General features: G+C 37.3%; 1 protein-coding gene across 4 annotated transcripts in view; it reads right to left on the bottom strand.

The window, feature by feature from the left end:
- Window positions 1–7,070: 7,070 nt before the first annotated feature.
- Window positions 7,071–13,163, bottom strand: part of Morn2 (MORN repeat containing 2) — a 7,926-nt gene continuing 1,833 nt past the window's right edge. Inside the window, exons 1-5 of one of the 4 annotated variants that reach the window (XM_023711244.1) lie at window positions 11,941–12,265; window positions 11,278–11,331; window positions 10,780–10,886; window positions 8,842–8,978; window positions 7,071–7,327 (exon numbers count right to left, since the gene is read on the bottom strand). In XM_023711244.1, coding sequence (XP_023567012.1) covers window positions 7,225–7,327; window positions 8,842–8,978; window positions 10,780–10,886; window positions 11,278–11,331; window positions 11,941–11,989 — 450 coding nt within the window. In that variant the 5' untranslated portion in view covers window positions 11,990–12,265 and the 3' untranslated portion in view covers window positions 7,071–7,224. Of the gene's footprint in view, window positions 7,328–8,841; window positions 8,979–10,779; window positions 10,887–11,277; window positions 11,332–11,940; window positions 12,266–12,411; window positions 12,424–13,163 lie in introns of those variants that run through there. The other 3 variants (XM_023711245.1, XM_004627633.2, XM_023711246.1) reach the window with 3 other exon arrangements.

Raw genomic sequence — 13,163 nt, 5'->3', positions numbered from 1 at the left:
TTAAGATTTGCCTCTTCGTTGCTAACAAAAATCATGCCAGCATAGCCCGAGGAAGAGAGAAAAGGGCTGACACAGACCCAAATAAAGCAATAGTACCCTCAAATAGCTTTGAGATAAGTAGATCCCAGGGACAAACCCGAGACAGCTACTCTCGGTGTTCTCAGGGAATAAGCTCTAGAGACGTTCTGAAATGGATAAATTTGAGCATCTGATCAGCTGCTACATTCTCCTTTTATTTTTCTGATCAGTTTAGAAAGCTCTAAATAGGTCTCAATAGCTACTAACATCTTTTTATCAACAAGGGAGGAACAAACAAAGCTAAATCATCAGCCTACCGACTAGATGAGTATCCTGTGTAATATTTAACAATGTATCATTTGCCTAATTTCTCTTATTTGGGGCATGGAAAGTGCCCTATAGATAAAATAATGAGGATTTTTTTTTTCTTCTGTGACAGCAAGGGTGGTTCCTGGGACTCTCAAGAGGTGTGTGTGATTAATCAAGTCCTTGGAGACCAACAGCACTACTGTGATACTTACTGGTTAAACTGTGCTTCTCTGATGCAAACTGGGGGGGGGGGGGCAGTAAGTATTTCAAACCTGTCCAAGAGGATCAGCAAGAACTATTAACTTATAAAGATTCTTACATTATATGTACAAAACCAGGAACTATGAAGAATACTGAATAACTTATACTCTAGTCCTAAAATCATAGTCACATGTTCTTAACCTTGGGGTGGGGGTGTCTATGAATTAGATTTCAGGCCAACTGCAAATTTCCTGAAATTATTTGCAAAAAATTTGTGTGATTTTTCCTTTTATTTTTCTGGACTCCTCTAAAAGGTTAGGAACTGTTGCCATTAAAGAGGAAGGAAGAAAAAAAAGAGGAAGGAAGAGAGAGAAAGAGAGAGAGAGAGAGAGAGAGAGAGAGAGAGAGAGAGAGAGAGAGAGAACAAGAAGAGGACAGAAGGGATTGAACAGTTTCAAGAAGCGTGTGCCACTTTGTACACACAAAAGGAAGGAAGGAGGCAGATTAAAGAGAATACAGTTTCATCAGTTCTGTCTTAAATGAAATCAAGAAGTGCTTGTAATATTTGTGCATGGCACTTTTAACTTTAACTTCAAAATACATCGTTTATATTTGTGTCAAAAGTTAGCAATATTATGACCTTCCTTTTAAAAGCCTCTGAGTTGCTCAATCCTCAGGCCCATGGTAGCAACAAAAATGTAGACACTAATTAAATCTGTGGGCACTGCTTAAGATAAGTGTCTCAAAAAACCTTTTTTCCTCTGGTATGAATTGCTGATCCTTTATGTTGAACCCTTCAGAAGTAGCCCTCAGTGAAAAGGCTGTATTATTTGCAAGAGTGATTTTGAAGGAAGTGATTAAAAAAGACAAAAGGGTGAGACAATGACAAATTTCTCCCCATTCAGAATGTACTATTTCAGTACGTACAAAGTCATAATTCCAGCACAAACTGTGACAAAATCCTCTTCTTTCTTAAGAACGGAAAGTTTTTGCATAAAATGCAATGCCCCTAGAACCTCATGAAGTATTTAGAATTAGGTTTCACAAAAATATGCTACTGTGTAAATAAATAGCATTTTTTAAAAATAAAATACTCAGAAAAGAGACAGAATATTCTCTCCTTTTTCTTTGTCACAAGGGCATAAATCCATTCTTCACCTTTCCTGATTCTTTAATTATTCTCAATCCCAAGAGCCACAGACATGTTGGATTTAGGCAGCCTTCAAACCAAGAATTCCATTATTTTTTTTTTTTTAAGACCGCTCTCAAACTTAACTCAGTTGCAATTGAATATGTAAATATTTAGAGCAACTTCAAATATTCCCTAAATATTTCACTAGCTGCCAACCTGCAAAGGTAGATTAATGCATAATATAAAAATAAAGAAATGAATGCTTCACAAATTGTTGTAACTTTTAAGTAAAGTTATATATTTTATTACTGCCTTAAACAATCATTAGCATATGTTGAATTGAAATTAGCATGCTTTATGATAATGTTGAATCAATTTTCTTCTCTGATAAAAATATTTTCCTTTCAGTGTCACTTAAAGCATACAGAAGGACACACTTACCCCATGTTGCTTGCTGTGGTTATACCATCCTCAGATCAAGGCTTATCTGGATTTCAGAGCAACTTAAAGGTTATAAAAAGAAGCAGTAAAGAGGTTTGGCTTCCCCCGAAACGAGACTGGCATATCCTAACAGGCTTTTAAATGAGGAAAACTAGTGTCTCCGCTGTCTCCGCTAATTATATAAGCTCCAGGTCAAATTCTAGCATCAACTAATCAAGTAACTGAACTGTGTCTAGTTTCAAGGAGTAAAAAGGAAGAACTATGTTTAACAAGAATGATTTTGATGTCTTAGAAAAATAAAAACACACATTGAAAAGAAAATAATTTAGCAAAAATAATTTAGCAATCTTAAGAGTAAAGTATATCTCTTGCCATTTAAAATAATTTGAAGAAAAATACAGAGGAAAATTGAATTTGTACTAATATAGACTCCTTTCTATATTTTCCAAAAGTTTTGAATTTGCATTATGTTCTGATCTCTGGAAATAGTCTCTCGCTCTATCTTGTCTGGTATCTATCTCCTTATAAATCCCAATATAATAGTGATAATAATATTTAACTTGAAATTATATTGCCATAAGCCATAAATAAAAAAGTCCAACTTTTAAAACTCTATCTTCAAACACTTGAATCTTTTAAAATAAAATACAAATTTATTATGAGAAACTGACAAAGTATCATTTTTAACATTTTAAAAGACATTTTAATACAATTTGTATTGCAGCATAATATAATTTTTGCCAATCACATCACAGAATATAAATATTTATAAGAGTTCGAAAAACAAAGATACAGAAATTTCTATCACACACACTACTTTTCTTTTAGTTTTGAATAGAGTTTCAGCAAAAACACTCAGATCTTTAATGAAGTTTTTATAATGTAGCTAACATACAATTTTTGTTTTCATTTCAAATTATTTCATTTTGTTATTTGTACATTTATGGGTCACATAGTTATAATTCAATGCATTTGTTCTAATACTTTTAAAATTACTTTATCTAAAAGATGGGGCATAGAATAAGTAATGACTCCCACATCTACTTGAAAAAAAAAAAAAGTTCTAAATCACATACCATAAATTAAGTCTGCCCTTTTGAAGTAAACAATTCAGTGTTTTTCAGTATGTTTATAAGATTATGCAAATATTGCCACTACCTAATTTTAGAACATTTCCATCATAGCTCATTATTCTTCCCTCCACTGGGGGCTACTATGAATGCCTTAGTCAGTTTGGGCTTTAATAATAAAATAGCTTAGACTGGCTAATTCATAAACAACAGAAATGTATTGGTCACAGCTCTGCAGGCAGAGAAGTCCAACATCAAGATGCCAGCAGGTTCAACATCTGGTGAGGGCTTGCTCTCGTCTTCAAACATGGCGCCTTCCTGCTGAATCCTGACTTGGCAGAAGGAGCAAACAAGCCCCTCACACAATGTAAGAAGCCCTGCCCCCCTTCATGACCTAATCACCTGCCAAAGGCCCCATTCACACTACCGACACAATGTGGACTAGGTCATTAGGCTTCAGCATGAATTCTGGACAGACACCAACACTGGAACCATAACAATGAGTAATATAGCTAGGAGCCGAGTCACACGGGACTAACTTTCTGAGGAACTGTTTCTACCACGGTTGCGCCATTTACATTTCTCATCGGAAATGTTTAAGGGTTGTAGTTTCTCCACCTCTTTGCCAATCTTTGCTATTGTCTGTTTTGTTCTTTTTTAGAACTCAGTCATCCTCTGGGTTATGAAGTAGTATCTCACTGTGGGTTTGACTTGCATTTCCCCAAAAGGTAATGATAATGAGCACTTTTTGTTTACTTACTGGCTATTTGTGTATCTTCTATGGAGAGAAATATAATTTGCCTATTTTTGGTGTTTTTGTTTTTATTAGTTTATGTTTGTAGTACATAATGATTACATTCATCAAGGGAAGCGGTTCCATGTTGGTTCCTTTCTTTCCCTTCACCGTTCCCCTCCATCTGCTGGCTTTACCTACATTGTCATTTAGCTGCCTCACTCCCTCCCTCCCCTCCTCCTCCTCCTTCCCTCCCTTCTTCCCTACCTCTCTTCCCTCTGTTTCTGTGGTTTTGGAGTGCCAAACAAGCACTCTGCTGCTGATCTACATGATCCATACCTCCAGCTCCGGGCTGTCATTTTTTATGACTGAGTTGGAAGATATCTTTAAATGTTCTGAAAATTAGAATTTTATCAATATTGTAAGCTTTGTAATGATTTTTTTCTAATTTGGTCTTGAGTTCTGTCAAATATGTACTATCTTACCCAACAGGAGTGTCTTTCAACAAATACAGTAGCTATACTTTTCCGCTAGGCATGTGGCATATATCTGTAATCCTGGCCCTTGGGAGGCAGAGACAGGAGGATGGCTGGTTTGAGTTCTGCTCAAGAAACTTTAAAAAAATACAAATAAAAAGGGCTGGGGATGCAGCTCAGTGTGAAGGTTCTGGGTTCAACTCTAGTACTACCAAAAAAAAAAAAAAAAAAAAGATATTTTTTAAAGACACAGGTAGCAAGGAAGTGTGTCCTAGAGTCTAGGTTTAGAGTGAAAATATTATTTTTCATTGTTATATATCATGTAAGCTGTGACTCTTTTAATAAACAATCTTGACTGTGTTACATTAACTTTTATTCTTGATTTATTAAAACCGGTATGGTGGTGTATGCCTGTGATCCTAGCACTCAGAAGGCTGAGGCAGAAGGATCACAGTGAGTTTGAGGCTAGCCTGGACTACATAGTGAGTTCAAGACCAGACTGGACTACATAGTGAGACATTGTCTTAACTAAAAAAACAAAATACAGTGTATATAACTTTTTCTTCTTTTATTGAGTATTTTTATCACAAATGTGCTGAATTCTGTCAACTGGGCTTTTTCTACATCTACTGATACAATCATATGATTTTTATCCTTTATTCTGTCACTACGGGCAACGATATTAATTCATTTTATATGCTGACCAATCATTTTATCCAGGGGATAAATCCACATGATATGAACTTTTTAAAACATTTCATTCATGTATTCACTCTGCAGTGCTGGGGGGAGTGAACACAAGGCCTCTCCCATGGGAGGCAAGCACTGTACCCCTAGGCCCCACCCACAGACTGGCGTATGGCTCCTTTAATGTGCTGTTTGAGACAGGATGGAAAATCTTCTCAACACTGGACTTAGCAGTGATTACCTACATAGATATGACACAAAAATCACAGGTAATAAAACAAAAAAATGCACAAATGGGATTATTTCAAACTACAATCTCCACAGCAAGGCAATCAATGTATTGAAAAGGCAACCCAAGAAATGGGAGAATATCTTCGAGCCACGTATCTGGTAGGAGATTATCTGCAAAATACATAAAGGATTTTTAATAACTCAAGTGTAAAAAAATCAAGAACCCAATTTAAAAATGGGTTAAGACATTAAATCAGTATTTCCCCAAAGAAGTACAAATGGCCAATAGGTATGTGAATAAAAAATGCTCGTCATTAATCATCAGGAAAATGGATATCAAAACCACAATGTGATACCACCTAATTATCAGGGGAGTTATAAACAAAAACAAAATATAGGGGCTGGTGAGATGGCTCAGTGGTCTAAAGCACCTACTTAGAACAAGCTTAGCAAAGCACAGGGACCGCGGTTCAATCCCCCAGCACCACATGCCAGCCAGCCCCGCCCCCTGGTGGGCTGAGCTGGCCACACACACACACACACACACACACACATAAATGAAAATAAAATAAAATAAAATAAAAAACAAAATATAAGTGCTGATGAAGATATGGAGCAACTGAAGCTCTTGCTTACTGTGGATGAGAATACAAAACAAAAAACAAAAGAAAAAGAAAACAGCATGGCAATTCCTTAAGAGATTAAAAGTTGAACTACTTATTCTATGATTCAGCAATCCTACTTATGGATATTCATCCAAAAATATTGAAATTAGGGTCTTGAAGAGACATTACCATCTTCTATGCTCATTACAGCCCTGTACACAGAAGCTAACATGCAAATGACCTATGTGTTCAGCAACAGATTTTTTTTTTCTTTTTTTTTTTTTTTTTTTTTTCAGAACCAGGGATTGAACTCAGGCCCTTGCGCTTGCCAGGGAAGCGCTTATTCCACTGAGCCATCTCTCTGGCCCTAGCAACAGATTTTTTAAAAAATATATTATTCAGCCTTAAAAAAGGAATTCTGGGAAATGTGTGACAACATGGGTGAACCTTGAAGACAGTGTGCTAAGGACAATGGGTGTAGGATTCCACAAATAGGGCATGGTATCTGAAACAGTTCAACTCAAAGAGTAGAATAGTGATTTACACGGGGCTAGGCACACAGGGAAATGAGGTTTACTAATCAGCGGGCCTAAGACTTCAGTCAAGCAAGGGGAGTGAGCTTGAGGGAGACTCGGCACATTTTCCTCTTCATCAGCGATAATGTATTGAAGATGTAAACTTTTTTCTGTGAAACCGGGGATTGAACTCAGGCCCTTGCACCTGGGAAGCACTTATTCTACTGAGCCATCTCCCCAGCCCCGAAGAGGTAAACTTTTTAAGGTTGATTTCAATTTATTGTTGCCACAGCAATAAAAAAATTCATTGAGGGCCAAGTATTTGCATTTATAAAAGGGAACTCAGCGCAAATCTTTTCTTCCAAAATAAACATGAAAACATAAACTAGAAAACAAAAGATTATAAAATCCAGGTGTGTGGATGACAATTGGCTTTTGCCAACATCTGGAGAGGTGTGCTACATGGATGTGTGTACTTAACTGAAGTTTATTGAGACAGGATTTCACTCTAGCCCACACTGGTATTGAACTCACAATCCTCCTGCCTCAGCCTCCAGAGTCCTAGGATTGGAGCGCCTGACTTGCTGTACTGGATTTATTAAAATGAGTAAACTCTGAATTGAATCACATAATTTATTTTAAACTACACAGTAATAAAAACAAAATTCAAAAAGACATACATGAGCGATGGTTTTATTGGAAAACTTATAGAGGCAGTGTGTGAAGTTATTTTAGATGACAGAGTTGGTTGCTCTACTTAGAATTTACAACTTCAATTACCCCATTTAAACTTTAATTTAGAGCATCTACATGTAGAGCTTCAGTCTGAGGCCTGGAGCAGCTGTAAAGTGAAAGTTACCGCTCCACTGCAGTCCTTGGGTGTCGGTATACTCCCCTTCCCCTTCCACCCTGCAACATGAAAAAGGGGTTTGCTCATTAATCAAGCGTAAGAATTGATAGGCGATTGTTTAGGTAGCACACACTATGTCTGAAGGATTATAGCTTTCCACTTTCAAATTTTGATTTAAAGCCCAGAATCCTGCTTTTATATCCTATGAAAAAAAACAGAGTACTCCAAACACACATTCTCATTATGTAAGTTTTGATGTCCAAGATTTTAGGATCATATAATTCGAGTAACTTCATGCTTAAACCACAACAGCTAAAAATGAAGTTTATATTGGCTCATTAATTTATTCAACACAAGTGTCTTGATCGTTGATTATGTCTGAGGTCAGAGGCAGCGTGCTGATGCTTTCTTAAGCTCTCTGGATGTGAAAATGTACTCACATAAACAGGAATAATAACTCTGAATCCTGCCTTTATTAATATTAACAGGAACAGTTTGTGTGTTACTATTACAAACTTGGAGTCAAAATAGCTGAACACATTTTCATCCCCCTCAGAATGTATTCAGGTTGACTAAAAATTAGGTTGCCTTATCAATTCTATAAGAAAGAATGGGGTATCTGTAAATAAAGGTGAACCTCTGGATGGCACGGGGGAATTTAATGTAAAGGTTAAGCTTATGAAGCTGTACTTGAGTTTCACTTTTGTTTTTCCTTCATGCACATGCTCAGAAAGGACAAGAATAGGTATATTTCTACCGTCTGAAATTTGACTAATTTTGCTTACATTTTAAAACTTAGCCTAGGAAAAACACACATACAAGTCAAATCAAAATGAAAAAAGCAGTTATGAAATTACCCCCAAGGCTGTTTCTTGAAAGTATATCACGATATTTCACATGAAAATGATTTTTGACCTAAATTTTCACAACGATTACAATAAATTTTCTATCTTTAAGCCTACTACAAAAAGTTCTACAGTATTTGTTCTAATGGTGTTTGTAAATAAGATATCAAGTCCGCATCTTGTACAGCAAATAACCACTAGGAAGAATGTATGCAATGTGTTAATTATTGAAACTGTCCTATCAATTTGGTTTGAAACTGTCTCATTGCTATTTGTTTCTCAATAAAATTATGGAAAAAAAAAAGTTCTACAGTAACAGAAAGTTAGAGAGGAGATATGAAAAGCCTAATGGATTCACTGCGAGTGATACTCTTTGGGAGGCTGTGGTGGTCATACCCTGCTTGACAACACTTCCTATCACCTAAAATAACTCAACAACGCTTAGCAACTACATATATTACAAAAACATTTAGAATTAAATAAATACAATATTTATTCTGGGTGTGGTAAAGTGTAGGCCTTTAATCCCAATACTTGGGAGGCTGAGACAAGAGGATTGAGGCCAATCAAGGCTAGCCTGGGCTACAAAATGAGTTCAAGCACAGCCTGAACTACATAATGAAACCCTGTCTCAAAAAGACTAAATTAATATAATATAGTATTCAAGAAACTATAGCTGAAAACATTTTAGAACTATAGTGATTTTTAGAAAAAAAATTTACGCTTACCTATTTTCATTGAAATTTCCAGTGTATTTTGCCCCAGTTGGGAAAGTGTAAGTTCCCAATCCATGAAACATATTGTCCTTAAATTGTCCTTCATACACTGCTCCTGAAAAATGCTCAAGTTTTCCAAAACCATTCATCTGTTTGCAACAAAGGAAATGCACTCAGAATTTAAATTTCAGTTTCCCCAGAACTTTTAAATATATATGTATTATATATATTTAACTTAGTTATTTATAATACATATAAATTTATATTTAAATATATGTCTATTTAGCTTAGTTATTGTTTAGTTAACTTTGGTTTTTGTTTTGTTTTGCTTTATTTCTTGTCCTTTTGAGACAGGGTTTCACTATGCAGTTCAGGCTGGCCTTGAGCTCACTTTGTAGCCCAGGCTGGTCTTGAACTTGCAACTATCCTCCTACCTCAGCCTCCCAAGCACTGGGATTACGAGGGTGTACTGCCATGCCCAGCTGGCTCTGGGTTTTTTAGAGACAGGGTCTCTCTATATAACCCAGGCTGGCCTCAAACTCAGGGCAATCTTCTTACCTCAGCTTCCAAGTCCTGGGTTTACAGGTATATGCCACCATGTTCATTTTACTTAGTCTACTTTGTGTCAGTATTTTGACAAACTTGTTGTCCTTCCCCTGTGTCTATGTGTGAAGTCGTTCAGTTAAATGTTCTCCATCTGTGATCTGCGGGGTTCCACAATGATGATCACAGGGATTTCCGTGAAGCCTTCAGTGAATCAAATCTCAAAGGGCAACCAATTCAGTGAGTTCAGAAAACAGTACAGAATATTAACTAAGAATTTAAATTTAGGGGCTGGGGAGATAGCTCAGTGGAATAAACGCTTGCCTAGCAAGCGCAAGGGCCTGAGTTCAATCCCTGGTTCTGCAAAAAAAAAAAAAAAAAAAAAGAATTTAAATTTAAATCTAGCATGGTAGCACTCACCTGTAATCCCAGCTCTTTGGGAGGTAGAGGCAGGAAGATCACAAGTTTGAGCATAGCCTGGGCTATGAGTGAACTTGTATGACCTTGGCTTAAAAAAAAAAAAAAAAAAAGCCAGGCATAGTGGTGCACACCTGTAATCCCTGTACCGGGAGGCTGAGGCAGGAGGGTTGTTGTGAGTTTGAGACCAAGCCCGGCTACAAAGTGAGCTCAAGGCCAGCCTGAACTGATAGTGAGACCCTATCTCAAAAAGACAAAAACAAAATTAAAAAATAATAGCCATGGATTGGGGATATACCTCAGGACAAAGGAACCTGGGCTCAGTTCCTAATACTTTGAAAACAGAAACAGAAATAGAAACCCTGCACACACACATACAGCTAAGCAAAAGCAAACAAAAAATAGACGGTAAATCCAGATTCAAATAGGCTTGGTTATACTTTTTTGTTTCCTCACTTATTAGGCAAGAATCCTTAGCCTGATTTCCCTCATTTATAAAGTAGGAATATTAATAGCACCTATCTCATAAGGAGATTCTGAAGACTTAAATGGGAATATTATGAATGAGTTTATCTCCACTTAATGAATAGGAGATGACACACAATAATGATGATCACTAGCTCTCTTCATGAGTTTAATATTATGTATATACTAACATGTCAAATATCATTTGTTATCGTCTACTCAGTATAGTCTACTCATTACTTTTATTAATGTTGAAATGCTTAAGACATTTAACCCAAGGGATTATTTATCTGCTGTATCAAAGGTAACACTAAGGGGGCTGGGGATTTACCTCTGTGGCACAGTACCTGCTGGGCAAGCATGAGGTCCTGAGTTTGATTTCTGATACCAAAAACAAAACAAAACAATAAAACAACAGGGCTGGGTGTGTTGCTCAGTGATACAGCACATGCGGATAACTCAAGAGGCCCTGGTGCCCATTCCCAGCTTGACGGCAAAAGGAAACAAAAACCAAAAGCATAATACCTTGTCGTCTTTCCAGTTTCCTGTGTAGACAATCCCATTAGGAGTGGTATGAATACCTATTCCGTTTCTCTCATAACTGCCAGAAGATGTTCTTGTACAGTCACCATCTAAACAAGACAGAAACATAACTACTTTAAATGGGAACCGTATTTGACTAGGTAATATTTATGTCTGGGCCAGTTCCTAACTGTACCCTGTTTGTTTTGGTTCCCTAGCACTGAAACCAATGAGACCACAGATAAAGAGATCTATGGATCTAGGACATGAAGACCCAAAGGCCAGAAACAGAGAGAGATCCTGCAGGTTATCAAGGCGTGTGGTCTACACTTAACATTGGAGTTTGGATTTAAAATGTGTTCCTCAATTTGGAGTTCGACATTGCTTAATTTAAGCAAACTTATATCTGAATAGTAGTTTGATAAAAGGAGACAGACTTGCTTTTCATGGTTAAGCTGTTTAATTTTCTACATAAGAAAAATAATTGAAATATATGCTTACCATATGTATCTCCATTTGGAAATATAAAGCTTATCTTATACACTTCTGAAGCTGCTTTAAAAAATTTAAGGAAAATCATGTAAGTTAAATATTTTCATGTCAGATGACTATAATAAATGTGCTTACATCGCTAGCCAGATAGATTCACTTCACACAATCACAAGCATGTCATGGCTACTTGGCCTTTCCATTGTCTACTGTAGACAGTTCCCTCTAGATAATAGTTATTTATTATAACAACTTTTTAAGTATACAATTCACACACCACAAAATTTATCCTTTTAAGGTATAACATGTTTAGTATCTGTAGAGTGATGAAATCATCACCATAATCTAGCTTTAGAGTGTTGTATTGGGTTTTTTTGTTTGTTTGTTTTTTGTTTTTGTTTTTTTTTTTGATACCAGGGGTTAAACTCCAGACCTTGTGCTTGCCAGGCAGGCACTTACGCCACTGAGCTATCTCTCTGGCCCCCCTGGAATGTTTTTATCAATAGTTATTCACTTCCTGCCCAATCCCCTGGTAACCACCATCTGTTGTCTGTCAATGATTTTCCTATTCTAGACATTTCTTTTATACGCAGTCACAGTCATCGCTTCACTTGAAGCGTCTCTGACGTTCATGAGTGTTGTATCAGGTATCGGTACTCTATTTCTTTTTATTACATTGCATGCAACAGCACATTTGTTTATCCATCCAGCAGTTGCTAGGCATTAGGTTATTTCCGGTGTGGGATCTTTAGGAATAATGCAGCTGTTGACGCTGGTGTGCGTGACATTCTGGAGAACACGGTTATCTCCTGGGCAGCTTAGATGGCCTGTTGGGTGGTACAGAGGTAAAGGTGGGAAACGGAAAACAATGGAAGTGGGGAAGGAAAGGAAGCCTAAGCACAATGAGGCTGGAATGCAGACCAGGTGAAAAGGAAGAGTGAAGGCCTCACGACTGAGGGCAATGTGTCTCGAGTCTTGAACACTTACTGGACTGAAGTACTAGAAAGTCATTGACCCCCCAACACTGAAGAAAACAAGAGGATAAGGAGACTCTAAATTTTGGGATGGTAATCTACTAGAATGTCACTGAAAGCGTGGCCTGTCCGTCAGAAACACTTGGGATATTTTGAAATTCCTGGGGTTTACCTTGCATCAGAATGTCCACGGGCAAACTAGGTGTGGTGGCACATGCCTGTAATCCACACACTCAGGAGGCTGAGGCAAGAGTTCAAAGCCAGCCTGGGCTACATAGTGAGTTCAAGGTCAGCCTCAACTGCATAGTGAGACCCCTTTCAAAAAACAAAAAAAAAAGAAAAGATCTCCACAGGTAGGGCAAGGAAACTGATAGCCTGCGCAATACAGCGATTGAAGCAGAGAGGCCTCTATTGCTGAGCTACATACATCCCCAGTCCTTTTTATTTTGAGACAGGGTTTTGCTCTATTGCCCAAGCTGGCCTTCAACTTGCAACCCTTCTGCCTCAGCCTGCAGAGTAGCTGGCATTAAAGTTAGGTATGCTTAATTTTTCCTATAAAATTTCTAAAATTTAGTTGTAGATAAAGGGTAAAGAGTGGACATACAGAGACATGGCTTCACATTTTGAAGTTGTGAAGAGACAGGGACACAGAAGATGTTCTTGTACATTCTTGCTTTCTAAGTGTTAACGAAGACTAACCAGGTCACCAGGTATGCTTGTAGTGTGCTACAGGGGCCATGCTGTACTCTCCCTGAAGGTGTATCTCTTTGGTTTCTCAAGAACCACTCCTCCTGGAAGAGTTGCAAAAGTAGAATGTTGCAGGGCTCTGGTTATAAGCCAGAAGTTTCCTTGCCCTACCCGTGAAGATTTTTTCTTTTCTTTTCTTTCTTTCTTTCTTTCTTTTTTTTTTTTTTTGTTTATTTG

This window comes from Octodon degus, unplaced genomic scaffold (genome assembly GCF_000260255.1).
Source record: "Octodon degus isolate 3935 unplaced genomic scaffold, OctDeg1.0 scaffold00020, whole genome shotgun sequence".
In the NCBI taxonomy this organism is placed as follows: domain Eukaryota; kingdom Metazoa; phylum Chordata; class Mammalia; order Rodentia; family Octodontidae; genus Octodon; species Octodon degus.
The sequence above is the reverse complement of the archived record's forward strand: the minus strand, read 5'-3'. Positions and strand labels throughout refer to the sequence as shown.